The sequence below is a fragment of the Mauremys reevesii genome, linkage group 2 (genome assembly GCF_016161935.1).
Source record: "Mauremys reevesii isolate NIE-2019 linkage group 2, ASM1616193v1, whole genome shotgun sequence".
Taxonomy (NCBI): Eukaryota; Metazoa; Chordata; order Testudines; family Geoemydidae; genus Mauremys; species Mauremys reevesii.
Window position 1 is genome coordinate 201041903 of NC_052624.1, and position 25707 is coordinate 201067609.

Here is a 25707-nt window from a genome sequence, read left to right on the forward strand (position 1 = left end):
TATTACTGTTATCTCTGATTTTAAGTACAAAATGGGAAAAACTCTGCTACTCTCAGATACCACTGCATGGTAACTGTTGATAAATGTTGACTTGTTAATGGCTGCCACTGTTTACAATACACAGTAGGAATTTCCCCTTTTCAGTGATATAAAGCTCCCATCGTAACTCACAAACTAAAAAGTCCACCTCAGCAGCAGACAATGTTCCATCCACACCCAGGACCTAGTTTAGAGAGGTCAAGAACTAGTGTACTGTACTGGCAACAGTAGAGAGCAACAGACCCAAATGCTGAGGAGGAAGAGCTGCCAGTGCTGGGAGGCTCAAAGCCACAACACCTAAGAGGAAGAGATATACAGTGGTAGAGTGTGCAGTGATGGGAGGGTTGGACTGCGGCGGAGGGCTGCCTCCATGAGGATAATTCTGAGTCTCTGCTTGCGATCCTTAAGAGTCCTTGGACGAAACCCCTTACAAATGCGGCACTTGTCCTTTTGGTGACTCTCGCCAAGGCACTTTAAACAAGAAGTGTGCAGGTCACTTTTTGGCATCAATTTACCTCAGACTTTACAAGCTTTGAACCCTGGCGACTGAGGAATGCCCCGGTGTTGGGGAACGAAATGTGGGGGGCATCCCTGTAATGGAAACTTAGAGAAACGACATCTAACACTACTACTACTACTAAGAAAACTAATTATATACAAATCACAGTGGGACACTGCTAAAGGCACTTGCAGAAGCAAGAGCGAGAGACGTTCCAGCTGGCCGTCACCAGCGGTAAGAAGGAACTGAAGGGGGGTTGGGTCGGCTGGGAACCTAAACTGGGCACCATGAAGGCGTGACTCCAGAGGGCGCCGAGGCCGACCCTATGGATTCTGCTAGGGGGGAAAATCTTTCGGCTGTCGTGCATGCAGCATGCACACACCTGATTGGAATTGACATGAATAAGCACTCGAAGAAGAACTATACTAACATGAATTTGGCATTCAGAATGTAATACTAGTGCTTTAGCTGAAGAAACATTATAAAACCTTTGCTAGAGACTTGTTAGAAACAGCTGTGTTAATACTAAGTTTATTAAATGAACTTCACAGGATAGAAAATAATTAAATACAAAATAGAAGGAATCAATAGTAATTTTTTTCCTGCGCATGAGGGTCAGATATGGTCCATTGGCAAATGGAAACTGAGTAGTATGGGAGTGACAAAATACTGTATAAAAATTTATGCCTTATGCTCATATTAAAAGAATTTAGTGAAAATTCATTGCATATCTATCTCTTGGAAACAGAGCTAGATTCCAATAAATTGTACAGTTCAGACAGCCTGCTGTGAATGAACTTTACAGAATTAAATCCATATTAAAAAAGAGGGAGGAAAAAAGCAAGCGGTGATTTTTAAGATGCATCTGCTTGTTAGCCCTACATGACCCACTGTGTTGAGTTGTGACAAAGGATTCTTTATTATCAAGGTGACCCAAGTGCATTATTTATCTGTTGGTGGCAACTACACAGACCACAAAATGTCTTCATTAATGGCAAGTTCAGCCCATCAGTCCCATTATGGTTATGGCATTAAGAGAAGAAGAAAAAAGAGTGAGAGAGAGAGATGTTGATTTTCTAATCCAAATTGCAGGTTTTGCATTTATTACACTTGAAGTGCAGTAAGAAGTTCCCTTGATTGGATATTAACGAAAACACACTTCATTTGCTAGCTCTTATAAAAATGCATCTGCCTCCTAATCAACTGAATAGCAGCATTGGTGTATGCATTTCCAGGATGGAAGATAAGGGTCTGTAAACCAAACTCTGGTTAACATGGAAGATGGTCTACAGGGGTGTTAACAGGCCACTTCACTTTGTATGGGCCCTTAGAATATGTGCTAACTACTTATGCTAAACTATCTGTTCAACCTTGTATTTAGCTGTGACACGAAGTACCTTTCCCATACCTGAAGAAGAGCTCTGTGTAGCTCGAAAGCTTGTCCCTCTCACCAACAGAAGTTGGTTGGCCCAATAAAAGATATTACCTCACCCACATTGTCTCATGGAAGATGGTAACACTCTAATAAACAGGTGATTATGGAACTCCCAGCTCTGTTAAAACCAGATTGGTAGCCTATTATGAACTGATTAAATTTTCCACTTTTTAGCTGCATACAATTATATTTCCTCATTAACACTTGATATGTTTAATGCAGCTGAAGAAAAATACTAGGACAATTAAATATCAATCATACTAACTCCACAGAGACATGGAACTGACTTTTTTTAATGATATCTTCCTGTAAAAGATAATGTAGTGTAGAGGGAGGTTAGATTCCTAAGATTGCTGTAAAGTATCTTCACAGAATTAAATACGCAGTTCAAAATGTTTTATCACATCCACGTGTTTGTACTTTTCTATAAGAAAAACTGTTCCAAGACAGAATATGAACACCTCTGGCTATGTTTGAAAGCTATGCTCAGTGACAGATTTACAACTGAAAATGACAAAGAGAAACAGAAAATTTAATATATGGAGCAAATGCCTTTTTCCCTCTATGATTTCTTTTAAGGATTATAATTAATCCAGTGTAAAAGCTGGGTTTCAGCATGTTTGCCAACACTGTTAAAAATCAAGACCACACCTTCCGTTGAATTATTTTAAGAAGAGAAAATATCACACTAGGGATCTGAGGTTTTGGCTTGAAGTTAGGATGCTGGAGAACTGGTCCAAATTCATGTGAGAAACAGATTTTAGAGGATCTCGTCCATTAAAAAAACAAAAACAAAAAAAACCAGATCCAAAGATCCAAAGAATCCTGTGGCACCTTATAGACTAACAGATGTTTTGCAGCATGAGCTTTCGTGGGTGAAAGCTTGCAAGCTTGCATCCGAAGAAGTGGGTATTCATCCACGAAAGCTCATGCTGCAAAACATCTGTTAGTCTATAAGGTGCCACAGGATTCTTTGCTGCTTCTACAGAACCAGACTAACACGGCTACCCCTCTGATACTTGACACCAAAGATCCAAATGCAAAACCAATTTGAACTTGTAACAAGTTGGTCTCTATTCTCTTTTTTTTTCCTGGTAAGATTTTTTTTACATTAATTTTATTTATTTGTATTACAGCAGCGCCTATGAGCCCCAATCACAGACCAGGACTCCAGTGTGCTAGGCATTGCACAGTCACAAAGCAAAAAGACAGTCCCTGCCCCAAAGAGATTGCAACCTAAATAGTAATTTCTTCTTTAAATTTTGAAAGACTTGTTTTTGCTGTCTTTGTTCTTTCTCCTCACTCTCTAATTACTTCTCTTTACCACTATATTGGTTGGGATTTGGGGGTGGAAGAGCACTTACAGCTACTCCATATTCACCTTACCACAATTTTCTTTAATAAACTGTATAGTTTTTTTTCACATTCTTCCGTCTGAGTCTCTGCTTTGAAAGCCCATTGAGTAAAGGTCTCAAGATTGTATCTGTTATTCAAGTACTGCAATGACTGGTAAAACAGCATTTAAAATAGCTTCAGAGAATGACTCATTATCAGAATGGTTTGTAATGAACTCCCAGGAAGGCCCTCCAGTTGCTCCCTTGCGGAAAGCAACTATACTCTGGACCACAAATAAAATGCCAACGATAGTTGCTGCTGTTTTAATTTTTAAGAGACAATAACTAACAGTAGCATAAATTAAAGGATAAACAGAACAATTATACTCTCCTGCAGAGCGGTATAAAAAATTAGCCATAGCAACCAACACCAGAAAATATCCTTGTTTCCCTTCCCCAGTTTACCGGTAGGGAGGTTAGGGGCTATGGGTCACTGTGGTTGGGTGGCCACAGTGGCAAGTTTAAATGGCCTCCCCTGGTTCCCTAAGATGTTAAGGCCTGTGGCGATCACACTGTTCTGGGTGGAGTCAAGTTGATGTACCTTGTCTCAATGATTTCACGCCCTGGAGGCTGCAGTGAAGGAGCAGAACATTTGGGACTAGCGATAGCGGGTTTGGGAGTAGGGAGATGGTGGGGAACAGTTGAAATAGCCTCCCTTTGGAAAGACCAAGGGCAAGGGGCTGGAGGCCGCAGAGATTGGGCTGCTCAAGTGGCAGTTGCAGTCACAGAAAGTGCTCTTATTTGAGGTGGCTGGCTCTGATCTTCATCTGTCTCAACAGTATGTCATTAAAAAGGTACACATTTATTTCTAAATCCAATACATGGGAAATGAAACCTTTTTGTCCTAGCTGGTTCTCTGAAAAGAGCATAAACAACAAGGAGTCCTTGTGGCACCATAGAGACTCACAAATTTATTTGGGCATAAGCTTTCGTGGGCTAGAACCCACTTGATCAGATGCATGGAGTGAAAAATACAGGAGCAGGTATAAATACTTGAAAGGATGGGGGTTGCTTTATCAAGTGTGAGGTCAGTCTAACGAGATAAATCAATTAACAGCAGGATACCAAAGGAGGAAAAATAACTTTTGAAGTGGTAAGAGAGTGGCCCATTACAGACAGTTGACAAGAAGGTGTGAGTAACAGTAAGGAGAAATTAGTATTGGGGAAATTAAGTTTAGGTTTTGTAAATACCCAATCACTCCCTCTGCTGTAGAAGATTTAACATGGAGAGACATTTCTTTCAGCTGTGGAAGGGTAATTAAGTTTTCATATGTATTCTATCCAATGCTCTTTTCTGAGCAATAGCAGAGACTGTCAAACCATGACAATTAATCAACCATTGCAGACTTAACTTTTTCACTTAACTTTCCAGGTTTGATCTTGGCCAAAAGTGAAATAAGAACTGTGTCAAAATGGGCAAGTCATGTCTATGAAGAAAGTTAACAATTGACAATCTTTTTGTACGTTAACAAAAGGAATGGTCAGATTTTAACAAGCAAACATTTAAAGGATAGGCTAAAAAGCCATCTGACTTTCAGAAATCCTATTTTCTTTTCAAAGTGCTGCAAGTTTAGTGTGTCTTTACGTCCTGTATTAAAACTTGCTGGGTAAAATTTTCCAAAGCATCTCATTAATTTAGAAGCCTAAGTTCCATTGACTTTCAATAGGGACCAGATACTAAAAGATATTTAGGCACCTAACTCCGATAGGAGGTTCCTATGTCACTTAGGCACTTTTGAAAATTTTGACTGTCATCTTTTTCACTACTTATTTGTCCTTTAGCAAGTCCTACTGAGTAACATACCCCAAAAGTAAGGGTAGATATTGTTTCTTTTTCTACACAAAACTACTGAACCCAAAGGTAAAGACAAATGGACACTAAGCTCTTGAAGTTGGAGAGTTTGAATTAAAGCTCCTTGCCATATCTGGGTTCATAGAGTAATTTTGTATTTGTTATTTATTGTGGCAAAAATATGTATTACAGAGTATAAACCATAATACAAGAATGTTTGTAGTTTTTTGTTCACACAACCAGCAATAAACATTGTGACAGACCCAGACCAGTGGGGTACAGGAGTCTGGTAGAGGGCAAATATACTGGTCACTGGATGAGTAGTTTTCATTCCCGGGGTGACCAGAGCAGGGGCTGCACTAGAGTAATCAGAAACCTGCTAGAACCAATTAAGGCAGACAGGCTGATTAGAACACCTGCAGCCACTCAAGGCAGGCTAATCAGGGCACCTGGGTTTAAAAAGGAGCTTACTCCAGTTGGGTGGGGGGAGCCAGAGGAGAGGAAGTGTGTGTGAGGAGCTGGGAGCAAGAGGCACAAGGAGCTGAGAGTGAGAGGTGTGCTGCTGGAGGACTAAGGAGTACAAGCATTATCAGACACCAGGAAGAAGGTCCTGTGGTGAGGATAAAGAAGGTGTTTGGAGGAGGCCATGGGGAAGTAGCCCAGGGAGTTGTAGCTGTCATGCAGCTGTTACAGGAGGCACTTCACACAGCTGCAATCCACAGGGCCCTGGGCTGGAACCCGGAGTAGAGGGCGGGCCTGGGTTCCCCCCAAACCTCACAACTCCTGATCAGACACAGGAGAAGATGACCCAGACTGTGGGGAAGATCACTGAGGTGAGCAAATCTGCCAATAAGCGCAGGACCCACCAAGGTAGAGGAGGAACTTTGTCACAATATATAAAGTGAGATTAGCTTACCTTGGGTAGCAATGTAGTGATTTGGCCTGTGATAACCCTAAAAAAATGGAAAAAAAGTTTTGAGTCAGTTTGCAGTGCAATGCACCATCGTGTGCTGGTATGATTGTCATGTCATAGAGACTAGTGTTCAGAACCCTATTGAATATCACCACAATAAAAGTTACATATTAGGGGCAAATTATGGCCTTTCTAATGAGAGGCATATTGCGGGGGCACAAGAAGCAACTATATTGTCTGGACTGGAGGGTCCCTGAGCTATTGGCTTGTGCAGTGCCTGGGTAGGGGACAGACTTAGTATGTTCTGGAAGTTCCTTACTGGCTTCTCTGAAAAGGAGCAAGATAAACTTCGGCACACTTGGTAGCCTGGACACATCCCCAAGTCCTCGAGCTGTGAAGTGCTGTTGAGTGCAATGCTAGTCCCCTGCTTAGCAGCTAAGAGATCGCTAGATTTATAGTCAGCATGGATGCTGTGTGAGTGCGCTAGGGCGGGAAGAAAGAGGTTCTCTGTGCCCTCTGGTCTGTTCACAAATGATTTCTGAACAGAAAAAGGGTAAAAATCTATGAAGAAATGTCTTGGTGTAAATAGTTTGTCCAGCTCTAAACAGGAATTACACTGAAAAGTAATTCTCGGTTTCTTTCTGTGAAGGCAAGAGAAACTTAATCATATGCTGGCTGAGCAATCAACACTAACAACTTATGCATTCTTTATAACAAAGAATATTGGCTCTTGCTAGGATGCAAACTAGAAACAACAGAATTAGTATAGTATTTTTGTTTCTGATGCTATAGGATTATTGCCAAGGATTTAACATGTGTAACAGTACATCATTATAGACAGTTATATCAATATTAATACCAAAAGCTTTAAATAATGGTTAAGTTATGACACCAAGTAACAAAAGGAAGAAATGTAAAGTTATAGCTCATACTCCATATCCGCTTGCCAGTGTAGAGTGTGTTAGGGGTAAGGAGTGCAGTGAGGCACAAAGACTGAAGTAACCTGAAGAACCCTGGAGAACAGAAAATGTTACAAGAACTACTGAAGTGGTTCCTCTATATGCCATTCTGAGGCAAACTTTGAGTGCCCAGACTGAGATTTATTTGTACAACCGTGGATAGAGTTGGCATTTCTCTCGTCATCTACTAGCTGCTGGGTTGGATTCATTCAGATTACCAACCAAACAGGCATTGGGAGATTTAGTTCAAGGGAATGTCTCACTATACAAACAAAGCCTTTTCCATGCAAATGCCTATGAACCTGCCATTCCCATTGTAACTCCATTCTTCTGATATACATCTGTTACAATCTGCCTGCATGAGACAGGCTGCACATCTGCATCTGTGAAACTAAGGACAGACAAATTGCCATTTGCAATCGAATCTTGAATACTTTTTGCTAATAAGCAACCAAGGCGTCTCCCTGTTTATGACCACTTTGCCTACTGATTTTTGATGATCCAAAGAAACTTGGATGCTTTGTACTACAGCTTTGATGCTCTGTATTACAGCTATCTTCCAAGGAATGGGAAGCTTTATGCCCTTACAACCCTCACTGGTAGTGTCTTTTATGCCCACACAGTTGTTCCACTAAATCCATTCTGCCTTTCCCCGCCCCCCCTCCCCCCCACCACCAGGAGCAGGAAGACATGATATGAAGCCATTAAATCAGGGTCTGGAACAAGAGCATGTGATCCAAACCTCCCCCCGCCCACATTTTGTGGATGTTCAGATCTGGATCCAAAGCATAATCTGAATTATACATAAGCAACTAAACCCTGAACCTGAAGTCTGAACACCCCTGAACCTTGGGAAAGTTTGAATTGAAATCGCAATCCAACCCCTCAATTTGGGTCCATCTCTACTTTTTATTACACAAATTTCTGTCTACAATTTTATTACTCTTTTAAATGGAAATGTTTCTGTTTTTATCTTTACCTCATGGTTAATATGTTAATTTCTGAAACTATAAAGAATAGGGTAGAATATAATGCTAATTTGACTGCCTTTGAAACATACTCCTAAATATCAGTAGAAGGAGAACCCAAAGATTGTTATATAAAAATGAGGATTAATTTGGTTGCTCTGTACTGTATGAGAAATTTTTTTTTACTAAATTCCCTTGTCATACCTGGTGGACATGTGTGAACCGGAGACTGTGACACCTTCATTAAAAGGTGTCACTGGGGAAGAAGAAATCACTGAATGTAGGCTGCTGCTTAAGAATCAGCAGTTGTTCTGTACTCTCACGTCTAGTGTTCCTCAGGAACATTAAAATTACTCAAGTTTTCATCTCTAGATTTCAGGCTTTAGACAGTGTTGACTTTTTCTTGATTTTCAATTCTACTTTTGATTTTATCCTTTCAACCAAAAAACATGCTGTCTCTTAAAGAATTTATTCTAATGTAAAACATTAAGCTAACATGATGCAGAATGAACAAAGAAGCAGTCTTCAATAATTAAACACCCTACATATTTAATGAAATGTCTTGCTTGCATTAGAAGTACTGGTTAACAGCTGCAGACTATACTTTGAAGGCGACTTAAAAGTGTAGCGATGACAAGAGATTGCAAATCACTGCATTAGGAATTACAGAGTTTTGTCACATTAATATGCAAACAGCTTTCTTTTAAATGTGGAATTATGCCAAGTTGTTGACAGAAAATATAAATAACATTTCCTTGGTCCACATAAGCATCAGGAGCCAAAATAGCCACATAATGTTGGTGGCAAAATTTCACTCCAGAGTATAGAAGTTTCAAGAAATGACTGAGCTAATTTTCTTACTGGCAAATATTTGGTGGTTTATTTTTTCTTTATTGTATATGTGGATTCCCATGACTGTGGTTTCCTATAATGTTTGGCAGCCAAAACTGTGATCAGCTATGCTAGCTATAAGAAATGGTTAATAAATTGTACAAATAACATGGACCACATGTTTGGCTGAACAGTGATGTTAACTTTGTTTACTACATCAGTATACGTACATCAATATAATTTCCATTGATGTAATCTGAGTTTGTTTCTCCTTCAATGGGCTGCAGTCTCACTCGGGAATGATCATCTGAAATGGGAACAACAGATAAAACAAAGTAGTTTGCTCACAAAATGTAAGGTCACATTCCAAAAGAAATCCTTAAAACACATATTACTTTAAAGTCAAATTACAAAGTCTGCACTTTTCAAGTTTCCTGTCTTTTAGTTTTGGCTCAAAATGAGCTATTAGATGTTATATATACAGTAAAACCTTTCCACTTTGCACTTCAATTATTTATGACCCCCAAAATTCCCAATGATTTTGGAGCTGAATACATCTGATATTCAAACCACTGCTATCACTGCTCTTTCCTCCTGGAAAATGTGAAACAGTTTTTGCAACAGTCAAATTGCCTTTCATTAATACATTTAACAGCACTCAATTGTCAAAAGCTCAGTCATTTGCAAAGTTCTCCCGCTATCAGTGCATAGTGATTATGTAAGGCATATAACAAGGTCTTGTGGGAAATCATTATTTGAAGAGACAAAACAACCAAGACTAAAAAAATATATCATATATATATTTGTTAATAAAAATTAGTTTCACTCCCTCTATATGTTGTTTCAATGATTTCTTTTGAACTGAGGTTACCTGTATCTCAGTACGTAGTGCTATTAGGTGGTCATCATGATGTTGTTGTAAGTATAAGTAATTGTTAGGGCACCCAATGCTTTCGTATGGGGGAATCTCTATTGTAGTTAAGAACTAAAGAAATAAATAATGAAATAATATATGGCTACTGAAAGGAGAAGGACCCAAGCTCAACACCCTGCAGGACAATGGAAGACTCACTGGGGTTATGGCTACGAGTATCAGGGAGAGCAGCAATTCATGTCCCATATTCCCTCCTCCTGCCAGGGCAAGTTGGTGGGAAAGGGATGGCTAAGGTAGGAGAATGGGCAGGGAATGTCAGGGAGTAGGCAGTCCCTTAGTTCCTTCCCATCTTGTGCCCCTGGAGCGAAGAGGGTCTGTGACTCTCACAATCACAGTTCCTTCCCAGTGCTCCGCCTAGGGTGTTGCAGCTCTGGGTTGTCCCTAGAGGCAGATTAAAACAGCAGATGGAAATGGAGATAGCAAAGTCTGAGAAGTTTGGCAGTCCAAAAAAAGAAGTAGACAAATGTGAAAGGTGTAGCCTGGTTCATGAGGTGGGCAAAGGCCCACAAGATGTCACAGATGACTCTCCACCAAGTAAAAAGAAAAAGACTGACCATTTTGATTTTGAAATTAGCACTAAAAGAGAGAGGAACTATAGAAGCTCTCACCAGGTGAGTGAAGATTCTGAAAGGACTGCCTGTTCACCTAGTATCAGACACTTTCCTTTTCATGAGGATGATGACAAGCTAGATTCCCCAAGGCTAATGCCATTAAAAGAAACCAATGAATCACCTAAAATAGAAGTCCTAATATATTAAATAAATCTGAACCAAATTCCAACCCAAGGTTCCCTACAATTGATTATTACTTAGCTAGTTTTTACACATTTCTCCCTTTTATGTTGTTGTTCTAATTAATAGTTTCTAAGTGGGGTGCTTATCAAAAAATCTTGGACTAGCCAGGTTACAGGCCTTTAATTCCCAGGATCTTACTTAAAAAAAGATACCAAATAAACAACTTTCCAATCTTCAGGCACATTTGTTGGCTTATAGATTTTGGGCCTGATCCAGCTCCCAATGAAGTCAATGGAGAGACTCACATTGACTTCAATGGGAGCTGTTTTGGACTAGTATTGAATATCCTCCTCCGTATCTCCATGATTTCATGTTTATTTACTTTAAAACACCCTCAAGAGAAGCTGCCATTCTACTGACCTCCTTCACTCGAGCTTCTCAGGTTACCTGCTGACTCTTCCTCTATGATTTCAATCTCTGCGAAGGCTACACTTGGATTTCTCATAAATAAATAAATAAATAAATAAATAAATATTTTAAGAATATAAATTTCCTTGTTTTTCCCTACAGGCCAAGTAATAAAGCCTGGTAAAGTCCAATGCTAAATGTCTATCAACTTCTCCACTATTTCATTACTTTCTTTTTCTCCACTCTCTCCATGATGGCCAGCTTTCAGTCACAGATGCAGCTTTTATTACTTCAGATTAGAAGTCTTTTAAAAATTATTTAGCTTCATATCTTTAGTTATCTTCATATAATCTCTTTTCCCTTGTTACTTCACATGTGCATCTTACTTAGGAGAGCCTGTTTTCCATAGACAGTGGCTAGGAATACTACAGGGGCGAAGAAAGACCATTACACAATTTCTATTCGCTTTTTGGGGGGATTTGGGTGGCTAACTTCCTTGATCTCTTTGAAAATCCTAGCCAGTATTTGTGTGGTTTGGGCCTGTTTTCTGATTTTTAAAGGTTTTTTAACAAATATAAAACAGGCATTTTTTTATGTGTATGCTTAATCACATAGCTTTTTGACTCAGAGATACACAAGCTATATGTGCTTCTAACACATTGTTCTTAAATAGCCTGCAGGCTGATTACCTGGGTTTTTACGTTTTTCCTTTACCCTTCAGTCTGAAGTTTACTACTTTCCTCAAAGCTTTTAAACAGTCTCATTTCAAGTTCATTGTCAGTGTGTTACCCACGGGGGGAAAGGGGGTGTTACCCTCTATTATGATATCAAACCTAATTTTGCACTGATCACACCACCAACCACTTCAATCTTCAAAATTCCTTATGCTGAAATTCATTTTCCTTTCTAAGCATGAACACGAGCATTTCATCCTGCCCCTTCCTTATGCATGTGCACATGCACATACACACCAGCCTGTGGCCAATATTTTCAAAAGTGATTGTGTGCCCTGTTTTCCCCCCTACAACACATGAATGGACACCCGACTTTCAGAAAGTGCCGAGTGTCTGAAATTCAGGCCCCTAACAAAGGTATCTCAAGTTGGGCACCCAAAATCATGTCACTTTTGAAAATCTTGGTCAATATTCTTTTCTCATTTGATGAGGGCTGCAGTAGGTTAAAAATGAATTCTTATAGAGAGTATAAATATTTCTTAATGGACAAATGAATATTACCTACACCCATAAGTAATCACTGTACAGTAAATACAGACAACACTGTTCTCAAGCACAAGATTCATTTAACAGTTTCAAAGCCATTTTTTGGTTCTTAATGTGGAAACAACATAAAAAAGACATTTATATTTAATAAAGAAGAAACACATTTTGTATAGGTGATTAGATCGTGGTCAGCATTTAGCATAATGATGAAGCAGCTCACAAGTTGCTGTAGCCACCTTCTCATTGTAAATGGGGCAGGCTTGTATCTAATTAAATTTACATCACCTGGGTAATGTAATGTACACTGCTACTTTGACAAGCTCCCTCTGTGTTGGCAGCTTGGTGCTATTGCTTTAATTTCCTTACAAAGCAATACTGACTACAAACAATAGCATAATGATGGCATCTTGGAGGATTTAAACATAGAGGATAAAAGCGCTGAAAGACCTACATTAAACTCACATTCTAAAACAACATATGTTTCACTGCAAAAAATATACCTAGAATATATGGCATCTAAGCCATCTACAGTACTTTTAACTTCTTAAATACAGTGTAGCAAGAGGTTTTTTTTTTTAAATGCCTTAAAAGAAGAAGCCAATATTTTGATAATAACCTAGGGACTCAATTTAAAAAACAGACCTCTAAAATTATTCTCCCCAATTTTGCTCATGCACCCATTTGTTTACATAATGCCCTCACACAATTCAGGAAATTTCAACAACTCACTACACCATTTGCATAAAACTAATTAACATACAACACATTTGTGGGCTCAATTTTAGAGGCTCTTTTAAAAAGGTTGCCCCTCAACATAAATAATGTGTTGTAATTTTAATTTGTATTATTCTAAATTCTTACTGCCACTTAAATAGTATGTTCTATTGATAACTCATCTCCATCCAACTACCTGTTTCTTAAATATCGATTTACATATTAAAAGTAAGTTGAGATACAATCTAAAGTAACATTTGCCTTCTTAGAGAGTCTTCAGTACTACTTGTAGTTACAATTGTTTAGTGCATCTAGTATCTTTTACTTGTTTTCCCTCTGCTAGTCATCACTTCTTTACCCCAGATCTGTAGTGCTACCAGTCTTCTACTTACTTCAACTGGGGACCCAAAATGACAGGCTGTTTAGAACACCTTAAAAGAGGTGCCTGATGCAGCAAAACCCTGACTAAAAATGTGGATTTATTATCACGTCAGGAGATAAAATTTTATAAAGGAACAGGAGGCATACAGATCTCCATATCTCTGTTATTAAGAACCTGTTCTTATTTGTACCATGGACATTTTTATACCTAAATAATAATTATATCAATGCAATATACTCTCACAAAGAAAAACTTTGTTAAAAAACATAGGATTCTTTAAGGGTATCCACCTACACAAACATTTAAAGCAAGGAAATATCCAGCTAACGTATCCTTCTCTAACATCTAAACATCACATTCATTATTTTCATTAACAGGCTCCACCCATCTATAAAGAAGTACCATGGGTCTCCAACATGTCCAGTAGAACAATACCCACACCACCTTTGTCTCAATTACCCTGTTTGATGGGATGTAGCTGGCTTTTGTGACTCCCTATGACAGGCCTACTAAACTCTGCCCCAGGAAGAGCGAGGTAGGAAGAAAAGAGCAGCAAAGGGGTTCTTCAAGACCTGCCTAGAGTGACTTCACTGATGCAGCCATCTGGGAAGCTAGAAAGACCTGGTCCTCCAAGGGCTAGAAGGGCTAGCGATAGCCAATCAGAGCTCAGCAGGCTCAGATAAAAGAGGCTACAGGGCATTAGCAGGTCAGTTCCTGGCTGGGGCCAGAGGAGAGAAGAAGAGTGCTCCTCTCTGGCATGGAGATAGAGAAGAACCTGAGGAAACTGGATCTGAGATAAGACTATAGACAGAAGGGCCTGGTACGAAGAGGCCCAGAGAAACATGAGTGATGGATTGGAGTGAGCAGTACATGGCTGCTGTGTACAGGGTCCCTGGGTTGGAACCCAAAACAGTTGTAGGCCCAGGTTCCCAACCAGCCACAGATAAAGTGGTGTAAACCCCAAAAGGGAACAGATCTTGTTGGGGATCCCGAACAAAGGGATGAATTTAAAGGTTCCGAAGCCAGGGCTGAAGACCTGGGGGAAAAAGACTATTTAGTTATTAGACTCTTTAATATCCCAGAAGAGGTTCATTTGGACTTTGACTGGGCCAATGGGACAAGCCACTGAAGACCCACCGAGGTCAGCCTGCAGGAAGTGCCGGGGGTGAAAAAGGACTGTGGTACTGCACCTTGCCTCTCAGAGGGGCTCAAGAAGTGAGTATCCTTTTACACCCTGTAACATAAAACTCTGTCTTTAGCAACATCAACACTCATGTCTGACAGTCTGTCAGTCATCTATACACCAGTGACCTATGTATCTTATTTTTCCATGGAGAAGTATCAGGTCAGCATTAAGATTTTCCATACTAGTGTAATTAAAAGAAGTGTATTTTAGTGTTATTGTAAAGTACATGAAATTCAGCAGCTTCGCTGTTTTATTTTCAGCTATGTAGAGAGAGATTATAAGATTTAGGAAAAAAGGGAGTTATAGTTAAAAAGGAAATAAATTGACATCTGTGTGAATGTTGAGGTAGATGGGAACTATATATTTTGTACAAAAGAGCAAACACTGGGAACCTGACTTTTTCCCCACTACCACTTCTCTCACTTCTTTTCCTGCCTTATTTCTTCCTTGCACCCATCCTCATTCTCGGAGACTTCAATTTCCATGATGCCAACCTATCTGATCCCTTTTCTCCCTCACCTGACAGACAGCCTTAGATCAATTCTCCCACTCATCAAAAAGGCCATTTGCTTGATCTAGGTTTCACCACAGACTGCCCACGCTCTCTGCCTCTGATGTCTCCATCACTGAACTACTCCCCTCATCCCATTCAGCATCATCTCCTTTGACCTGCCAACCAACCATTCCATGACTTCCAGTTCATTAATGTCAAGGACTTCTCCTCTGCTATCAGCCTTCTCCTTCCTGTGGTCTCATCCCCCTCTCCCACTGACGTAGTAATTGACTTTCTCCACCACCCTGGATTACTTGGAACTTCTCACGCATCAAAAGGGCCCATCTCTCTAATCCCCGGCATGGTTCCCCATCTCTACTTGCTTCTTCCACTCCTGCTGCTGAGTGTTTCTGGTGAAAGACTCATGAGCATGCTGATTTCCTCTACTACAGATTCACTCTCTCCTTACCTTCAATTCCCTATTTAAGGCCTCCCCTCATGTCTGCTAAGAATGTTGCTAACTTCTTCAAAGAGAACATTCACAAGCTTTGACAGGATATCCTCCTCCTCTCTCTTTATGCCAACATATTTTCCCCATTTTCCTTGTTACTGAAGCTGAGATCTTATGTCTTCCTTCTTCCTGTATTCCTTCCACCTGCCCCTGCAACACCCCATCTTATAATTCCCCCATTCTCACCCCTCCTCTTCTTCATCTCTCCCTCTCATCTGATTCATTCCCCTAGCAATTACAAACAGTGCTTTAGTTTCACTCATCTTAACCCCTTCCCCTTGACCCTATTGGTCTCTCCAGCTACCATCCCCTGTCCCTTCATCTCTAAAGCTCAAAGAACTCCTTGACTACAAGCACAGCTTAGATTCCACCACTGGACTCACTTCAATCCAACTTCTGCCTACCCCATTTCACTGAAACTGCTCTCACCAGTGTCTATAATGACTTCTTCTTGACCACAACTCAGAACAAGTACTCCATCCTCCTTGAATTGTTGGTTATCACTGACATACAGTAGAACCTCAAGAGTTACGAACACCAGAGTTATGAATTGACCAGTCAACTGCAAACCTTATTTAGGACTGGAAGTACGCAATCAGGCAGCAGCAGAGACCAAAAAAAAAAAAAAAAAAAAAAAAAGCAAATACAGCACAGTACTATGTTAAACGTAAACTACTAAAATAAAGGGAAAGTTTTAAAAAAAGATTTGACAAGGTAAGGAAACTGTTCTGTGCTTGTTTCTTTCAAATTAAGATGCTTAAATGCAGCATTTTTCTTCTGCATGGTAAAGTTTCAAAACCGTGATAAGTCAATGTTCAGTTGTAAACTTTTGAAAGAACAACCATAGCATTTTGTTCAGAGTTACAAACATTTCAGAGTTACAAACAACCTCTATTCCTGAGGTGTTCGTAACTCTGATGTTCTACTGTAGTCCATCATGGTCTTCGTCTCGAAATCTTGACCTCCCTAAGCTTTTGAAACTCCACCTCTGCTGGTTCTCCTCCTCCATCTCTAATAATTGTTTCATTAGGAGGATCCTCCTCTTCCCAACTTTCACTCAGCTCCCACAAGCTTCTGTACTTGGCCCCTCCTCTTCTTCCTCCACACTGGTAATCTCATTCACAAATGAGGCTTTAATTAACATCTTTATAATGATGACCCAGAGATCTACCCTTCTCCTGTCATCTATACCAAAATCGTGGCTTGTGTTTCTGACATCTCCTCATGGATGTCCAGCTGTCAACTCAAGCTCAACATGGTCAAAAGTTGAGCTTTTGATCTTTCCGATCACTGTGGACAACACTATTATCTTCCCTGTCACTCAAGCCAGTAACCACTTCACCTTGAATGGTCCCTCAGAATACGTGCTAACTACTAATGCTAAACTTGATCTTGTATTTAGCTGTGGCACTCTAAGTACCTTTACCAGACCTGAGGAAGAGCTTTGTGTAGCTGGAAAGCTCGTCTCTCTCACCAACAGAAGTTGGTCCAATAAAAGATTTTACCTCACCCACCTTGTCTCCCAGAAGCTAAAAGGAAGTTAACACAGTAGCACAATTATGCTGCCAACACTTACATGCAATGATATTCCCATATCTATTCTTCATTCTGTTCTCATCTTTCTTAGCTGAGTCCCAGGGTGCAGACTGTCCTTCAAAGAAACTCTATTTAAAAAAAAGATAGAAAGAAAGTGACATTAAGAAATTCAGTATGTAGCAACAGGAACCTTAAGAGTAAAGGATAAAGCAATGGTGCAGGGAAGAAATACTACAACAGCCAAAATTACAGTTGTTAAAGTGACATTTAACTAATCTGCTTATCTGATAATGATACCAGGCTCTTCTTTGAACAGCACTTTCTTTCAGCCCTGTGTTTCACATGGAGAGTTTGACACAAGAATAAGGTGTGTATCAGCAAGAATGATTTTTGTGTGAGGAGAGTTAGCTAAACCTTGCAAAAGTTCCGTGTTTGTAATGCTAAGCATAATTGCCTAATTAACATGCATTGTCCAAATTCTGCTCCTAGTTACAGCAAAGTAAAACTGGAATAAACCCAGTGATATTACTATAGCAGAATTTGACCCTGTGTTAATATACTACCAACAGTTTCACATTTACCTGGTGATAGGTGGCTACTCAGTCTCTTAACACAACAGTGGCATTTTTCTTAATTTGCATTCAATTGGCCTTTTATTAAAAACATTATTTACAACACCCCCAAGATTATTAGATTGTCAGAAAAGAAAAATTATGTAATTTTGTGAAAAATACAATCTTATTATTTGTATTAGTTTTATTAAATACAGTACAGAGGCTGGGTGAATATTAGATAAAAGTAAAGATGCTAACAATATCTCTTTATATTAATAAAATACACCACCTGGCATAAGAAAAACAATCCTCTCTTATCCACTTTTCATGTGCAGTTCGGGTTCTAAAATAATGACTTTCATGCAGTGTCTTTATATGCACTGTGTCCATACAAGTCAGGGTCATCCTTAGGCATATGTGGCTGCGTAGGGCACCCAAAAATTTGGGGCACCCCTGGGTCTTAGTGTCCATCCTCCCGCCTCTTCCTATCCCTGTTCTGACCCTTCGGGCTTGGCTACACTGGAGAGTTGCAGCGCTGGTGGAGGCTTTACAGCGCTGCAACTTAGTAACTGTCCACATCTGCAAGGCACATCCAGTGCTGCAACTCCCTGGCTGCAACGCTGGCTGTACACCTGGTCTGCTTGGGGTATAACGAGTGCAGTGCTGGTGATGCAGCGCTGCTCGTCAAGTGTGGCCACACACCAGTGCCGTTATTGGCCTCCAGGGTATTAGGAGATATCCCAGAATGCTTTTAACTAAATTACTCTCTTTGTTTTGTTATGATGCCTCTCTTCGTTTTGTTGTGAACTCGGGGCTCTGGGAGCTGCTTATCTAAAAAACAAACACAGCTCTTGTTTGCTGTGATCAATCTGTAACTGACTGTGAACAATCAATTGAGATAACCCACTACCTTGCTGTGAATGAGGCAGGCAGGGGGATGAGTGTTTGCTTGAGGAGAGAAACAGCGGGGGGAGGGGGAGAAAGGGAGTCCGTTGGAGCAGCTCCTTATCTGGTCTGCAGGCTATTTGCAGTTAAGAGTAAATGAGGGGTCGAGGAAATTTTCAGATTTTGCAAGGCAGGGAGCTGAAGTGTCGGCTCCAAAAATCCACTCTCTCTCTCTCCCCCGCTCCCTGTCACACTCCACCCCACCTCCCTCTTTTGAAAAGCACATTGCTGCCACTTGAACGCTGGGATAGCTGCCCATAATGCACCACTCCCAGCAGCGCTGCAAATGCTGCAAATGTGGCCACACTGCAGCGCTGGTAGCTGTCAGTGTGGCCACACTGCAGCGCTGTCCCTACACAGCTGTACGAAGACAGCTTTAACTCCCAGCGCTGCACATCTGTAAGGGCTTGGCTACACTCGAAACTTCAAAGCGCTGCCGTGGGAGCGCTGCCGCGGCAGCGCTTTGAAGTGTGAGTGTGGTCGCAGCGCCAGCGCTGGCTCCCAGCGCTGCACATACTCCACCTCCCCGTGGGGATTAGCTTGCAGCGCTGGGAGCCGCGCTCCCAGCGCTGGGGCACTGTTTACACTGGCGCTTTACAGCGCTGTATCTTGCAGCGCTCAGGGGTGTGTTTTTTTCACACCCCTGAGCGAGAAACTTTCACACCCCTTCGGGCTTGGCTAAGCAGCGCTGTAAAGCGCCAGTGTAGCCAAGGCCTAAGTGTAGCCATACCCTTCCTGAAGGCTCCCACCACAGCAGACTGCTGCAGCCTCCTGAGTCTGGATCTAATACTTAAAAGTGAAAAAGCCTCTAGCCTGCCAGACCTATTAGTACAACAGTGAAACTGTTAAAGAGCCATTCAAGTGGTATTGGTATTCAATTTTTAAAGAGCCATTCAAGTGGTAATGAGGCCCAGATCCTGCAAAACTTATACATGTGGTTTATTTTAAGCAGTGTATGAGTGTTTGGAGGATCAGGGTGTTTATGTAACTATGTGGCAAGTACAGATTTCATGATGTTCTTGGCCTTTAATTTCTTTGTTTTTCAGAGGTTTGCAAATGGTGCGATAGGTAAGTAAACTTGTCACTTGAAAACCTCAACTAGATTTTGAAAGAAAATTTTTGGAATTTCCCAGGTTGGTTTGTTGGTTTTATTATAAGTGTTTTAAAACCCAACATGCATACTCCTTAAGTAGCTTTGACGAAAGAGTTTATTGAAACAGACGGTCTACAAGCTGTACATCACCCCAAATGTTTGTGAGGAATGTCACACACACTCAATGTTGGCAGCCCCACTGTGCACAAGCAATACTTCATTCCACTATCACTGCTTTGGTCTTTGAAAGAGAATTTGATAGTAATGGGGCCAGAGGAGAATATATTTACTGTCAGCCTTTTCTTCTCAGTCAGCTCCAATAACTGAGAATCCATGTCTAGTTTTCAAGCACTGAGAATCTTTTAAACATTTTACTATGACTGTCCTTAAACTGTCTGTTGCACAAGCCAATGTAAAAATCTCTGTAATCAATCTATCATCATTTATAAAGCACTTATCACTATGTTATTGTAACTGAGGTGTGTACATGGATTAAAAAACAATAATGGCTGACTGAGGGTAGCAAATAAAATATATTGATACCTTTTCAAAATCATCCTTGGCATCTTTGACATTTTCTGGGAAAATTCTTCTACCTGCTGAGACTTTCTAATACAATTTTGAAAATTTTAGTATTCTATTTTTGGAGTACGAGGGGAGCTGAAAATCTGTCTTAAAACAGACCCCTAGTTATAACCTTAATTACAGAGACACACTGCATGGTTGTTTCTATTTGGCCTGATTCAAAAGAAATGATGTGCACTGCACACATTTTAGATGTAGACTCACCTGAGCTACGAAACAAAGTTGTCGAAGCCGGACATATTTCAATTAGTCTACAAATACTTTAATGAGGAAGACAGCAAACCCCCCAGCTCTTTAGAGCATTAATCCCCATAGCCCTTACTGGCATTAACTTTTTAAAAAGAGAAAGTTACTCACCTTATGCAGTATATTTCGAGATGTGTGTCTCTGTGGGTGCTCCGCTTTAGGTGTCAGATCAACACCTAATCGGAGCACCCATAGGGACACCACTTGAAGAAGAATGAGAGCTGAACTACATTCTCTCCTTTGACTGACTGCAGATTAACTACCAACTCAGTCACTTTTTTTTTTGTTTAAAACACACAATAAGAACAAAATATGGTACTTCCCATAAGTTTACATCAAGGTGGTCTTACTTCAAGGGAAAAATGTCCTCAATTCATCTTTTTATTTTTATATTTTTAAAGCTATAAATTTTGGAGCTCCCTGGACTGCTAATCAGCCTGCTTAATGCATCCCTGCACAATGGAATCAAGAGATTCTGAACATGCTCAGTGGTTTCATCATCAGTGCCCAATGGAGGTGTGTGCGAGTCTCAAATAGGTGACCATGCTGGGTCTGTCTACACCCATGCTTGACTTCTGTAATTCTCACATTACTGCACAAACACAGTCACCATGAGCACAAACTTGCAATCAATCTTACAGAGAGTATGTTACATAAAGTACCAATCGAAAAGTTATAAATCGCTAAGTATGACCATCTTGTTTATATGCAGGTATCACCTGAAGTTATGAATTTTTGCTATGGGCTTGGCTACACTTCAGAGTTACAGCGCTGGTGGTGGCTTTACAGCGCTGTAACTTACTCCCTGTCCACACTGGCAAGGCACATACAGCGCTGTATCTCCCTGGCTACAGCACTGGCTGTACTCCACCTCGATGAGAGGAATAAAGAGAACAGTGCTGCTCTTGCAGCGCTGGGGTGTCAGTGAAAACAGTGATTAATCTTAATATGCTGTAACTGACCTCCGGAACCTTCCCATAAAGCTTTTTAAGTAAAGATAACACTCTCTGTTTTGTTGTGATGCCTCTCTTTGTTTTGTTGTGAACTCGGGGCTCCCGGAGCTGCTTATCTAAAAAACAAACACAGCTACTGTTTGCTCGAGCAGAGGCAGGCAGGGGGATGAATGTCCACAGCTAGTGTTTGCTTGAAGAGAGAAGCAGCCCGGAAGTGGGGGGGGTCCATTTTGGAGCAGCTGCTTATCTGGTTTGAAGGCTATTTGCATTTAGTGAATGAGAGAGGGGTGGGGGAAGGGGTCGAAACTTTTAAACTGATTGAAGGTTGCTGCTGTGTATCTTCAAGTCCTTAGAACTTGCAAGGCAGGGAGCTGACACAGTGTCAGCTCCAAAAATCCACTCTCTCTCTCTCCCCCACGCTCCCTGTCACACTCCACCCCACCCCCCTCTTTTGAAAAGCACGTTGAAGCCACGTGAATGCTGGGATAGCTGCCCATAATGCACAACTCCCAACACCGCTGCAAATGCTGCAAATGTGGCCACACTGCAGCGCTGGTAGCTGTCAGTGTGGCCACACTGCAGTCCTTTCCCTACACAGCTGTACGAAGACAGCTTTAACTCCCAGCACTGTACAGCTGCAAGTGTAGTCAAACCCTATGTGTTTGTAACTCATACATGTGTTTTGTTCTTGGGTGACACTCACAAGATAGATTTATATCAGGGCTAGGCAGCTATGTGTTGATGGCCCATTAAGGACACTCAACTCTCACAATGGGCCATTGAAGAAACCCATCCCTTCCAGTGGTTTTTCCTGTGGATGCGTCAGACAGCCAGGAGCCAATCGCCACCCCCTGTGATTCAGGAAAAGATGTAGAGGCATGTGATATGCTCATGTGACCCTGGACTCCATGTTGGGCCAGTAACTTTCCATACACAGGGGCTGTGGGCTTTGTTTGTGACAGTAAATTTCCATACACATGGCAGAGGATATAAAAGACACCCGAGACATCTCCATTTTGCCTCTTCCCTGCTCCAGTTCTCTGGACTATGGATTTACAGCTAAAAGGAGTATCTGAAACTATGGACTAAGCACCATCCAATCTTTTGGAAGTTACTAGAGAGACTGTTGCACGCCAGCAGTCTATTCTATCACTGCTACAAACCTGATATAAGGACCTTGCAATCATTTGTCTGTATATAATGTATTAGCCATTTATGACTCTCTTCTTTTCTTTTGTTAATAAATCTTTAGTTTGTTTACTAAGGCTTGGCTGGCAGCGTGCTCTTTGGGTAAGATCTGAGATCCATATTGACCTGGAGGTAAGTGTCTGATCCTTTTGATTAGCAGAACTTCACATATGGTGAACTTGGTTCTCAGTGACCTCTCACATATTAGACCTGTGTGTCTGGATGGGAGCCAAGAGTTGGAATGGCTAAGGGCGACTGTGTTTGGCTTCTGGTTGACCAGTGCGGTACTACAGAAGCTCTTTTGTTACTGGCTTGGTGAATCTAATTATAGACTAAGCCACCAGTTTGGGGGGACAGTCTGCCCTGATTCTTGGCAGTCTGCCCTGCGTGTGGCATTGTCAGTGTGTTCCATCCCAGGCAGCCAATCATAATCCTATAGAAATTAATAGAGAATGATACACTGTCTACATAATTTTTAAACTAACTTATCTATGCATCTACTTTCTTATGCTGGTGCTATTGCTTTAGTACCTGACACTTCTTACAGGATTCAAGAGCAGCAATATAATTTTCATCAAGTTTTATTGTTTGGTTTAAAACTTCTGTAGATAAGGAAAGCATTCTCTAATAAATTCGGTAGATTTTTGGAGTAATTTCCATAGAATCCTATTTAAGGTTTATAGGACCCTATTAGCTTCATACCATTTTAAATTCTTTAGGATGTTTTTGAAATGAGGTTCAATGTGAATTAATATGAAGACTGCAATAGGAAGCACAATTAACATTCTAATTTAGCAACTTACTCCCTGGCACACTAGTTAGCAGTAACTTAACATAATTCATCTTCCAGATTTATTGCTAATGCAATGAATAAAGTATTTTGAAGGGATTTTACGATCTTTCTTTTACAGGAAGAATCCTCTGGGCACCATATGCACATTTATACTGTAACTAATGTACAGGATATATTTTCAATTTGTGTATATAAAATTTAGTTAGTCTCAAACAGTACTTATTTCCGCTGATGAAATTAGATTCCTGCTTTTAGGGGATTTGAGTGGATGTTTTTTCTGTACTGTATTTGGGATTTTCATAAATAACTCCTGGTTTTATTCAGCTTAATATGTAATTAAAAGTGTTGTCTCTGACTATGTTGTCTAATACATTTTGGAGAAAGGCAGTGAACCTAGACACCACTCATGGCAGTAAAATATCTATAAAACAATACAAATGAAACTGCACAGGCTCCAGTGAATACCAACTACTTCTGCATTTTAAGAAGAAACATCCTCTATGGGTGCAATACAGAAAGAAATTGAACTTCACATATATGCTGTCAGTATTTTTCCTGAATAAGAAACATGGTCTGCAATTCTATAACCTCTTCCCCCTCCCAATATCATTTTCCATAGGATGTAATTACACATCTCAATTGCATAACTCAAGAGTATGTGACTACAAAATGGTGCAGAGATATTTTTTTTTTAAATGAGAGGGGCAAGAGTCAGGGCCGGCTCCAGGCACCGGCTCAGCAAGCAGGTGCTTGGGGTGGCCAAGGGGAAGGGGTGGCACGTTGGGCTCTTCGGCAGCAATTCGGCGGCAGGTCCCTCGGAGAGAAGGACCGTCTGCTGAAGTGCCACCGAAGAAGAAAGGGCATTCCTGCTGGGCACAGTGATGCACAGTGCTGGGATTTGCTTCTATGTCTCCGACCTCTGGCATGGAGGAGTGGAGCAGATTTGGGACTCTGTCTTCCACTCAAGTTCCCCTCACAGATTTGAGGGTGTAGTGGTGGTGGGCATGGCCTTCATGTCTGCCATCAGCTCTATGGGTCACCTGGCCACTGGTGATCATTGAGAACCAAACCAGAATAATCCTTCTGGGTAGCTTTGGGTGATTACCTCAGTTAGGTAACAATTTTAAATAAAAGCTACTGTATTTAATCATATTATGGTGTCTGTATCTCATTGTTTCCAGGTCCACATCAAGCAGTCTCTACTGCAGATGGGGTTGCTTGAACTATTGTCTGCCTCTCTTTTGGCCTTCAGAGTTTCATTAATAATCCTTGGCATGTTACATCTTCAAAGCACAGAACAAATATTAATTATCTATGAGAGGCCAGGCCCACCCACACTCAACTTTGGAGTCACTGCCCAGTCTAGCTTCTTGTCCATGGCTTCCCCTGAATTCCCCCCACTTGAACTCCTTAAAGGGAGTTCAACAGGAAAGTTAGTTGACGCAGCCATCCTGTGGATCTTTAACTTCCTCCTTAGAGGGCCCTGTGTGGGTCAAAGACAAGGCTGATGGTGCCAAAGAGATGCTAGCCTCACACCCTTCATGTGGACAGGGGAAGATCTAGATGTGGCAGTTCCCCTTTTCGTGTGGCTCTGGGGATGTGGTCTGGCTCGCAATTCTGGGCACTAATTCAGTTTTGCCTCAATGACAAGAGGGACACCTGCTGAATCACTAAAACCGCTTGCTCCAGCAACCTAGGCATGGCCCTGCTTAGCTTATGAGAACAATGATCTCACAGCACAAGATCTGTACAATTCCTCACGTGAAAAACCAAAGCCACTCTGAAGAAGCCCCCACTTTGCATGTTAATCATCTTCAGGGAAAAGGAGAGGCCAAGCTCTCACCTAGTCCACTGAAACTTTGCTTTGTGTGTAGCAGGCTACACTTCAACCACAGATATCCAAGGGTCAATTGCTCATTATTGAAGCAGGAAGGTGAACATCTTCCAAAACTGATGCTAATGCCATGCTCTAAATTAGGCAGTAGAATGTATTTATAAAATTAGCTGACATTTTTCTCTGTTTCCCTTCATTCTCCGAGTGTCATCTTTGAAATGCCATCTCAGCTACCCAGTCAGGGGAGGAAGAGTCCAAAGTAGCTCTCAAATGGTAGTTTGATGAACTGCTGCCAGTGTTTCAGGTGGGTTTAAATCAATTCCGTTTTGAGTTCTGCAAAAGTGATTTTAGAATGTCTAGTGCTGTTTTGCTTCAGATTTTTTTTAAAGTAGCCACAGTAGCAGACTCCTAGAACTTCAGCTGATAGTATCTACATCACTGGCTGATGTTGCCATGGGCTGCGGATTCTAATAACACCATGGTTATTAGTATTAACTAAGGTTGAGCTGAGGCTCATAATTTCCTTAGTATTAATTAAGGCTGGGTCAGACTTCGTAGGGGAAGGGGA

The 25707-nt window shown here is 41.0% G+C and overlaps 1 protein-coding gene across 19 annotated transcripts in view; it reads right to left on the reverse strand.

The window, feature by feature from the left end:
• Positions 1-25707, reverse strand: part of PTPRM (protein tyrosine phosphatase receptor type M) — a 717223-nt gene that overhangs the window by 66510 nt on the left and 625006 nt on the right. For all 19 annotated transcript variants that reach the window (XM_039523703.1, XM_039523700.1, XM_039523699.1 and 16 more), the window contains 3 exons: positions 16989-17076; positions 9061-9137; positions 6076-6112 (listed from right to left, as the gene is read on the reverse strand). In XM_039523703.1, coding sequence (XP_039379637.1) covers positions 6076-6112; positions 9061-9137; positions 16989-17076 — 202 coding nt within the window. The remainder of the gene's footprint in view (positions 1-6075; positions 6113-9060; positions 9138-16988; positions 17077-25707) is intronic.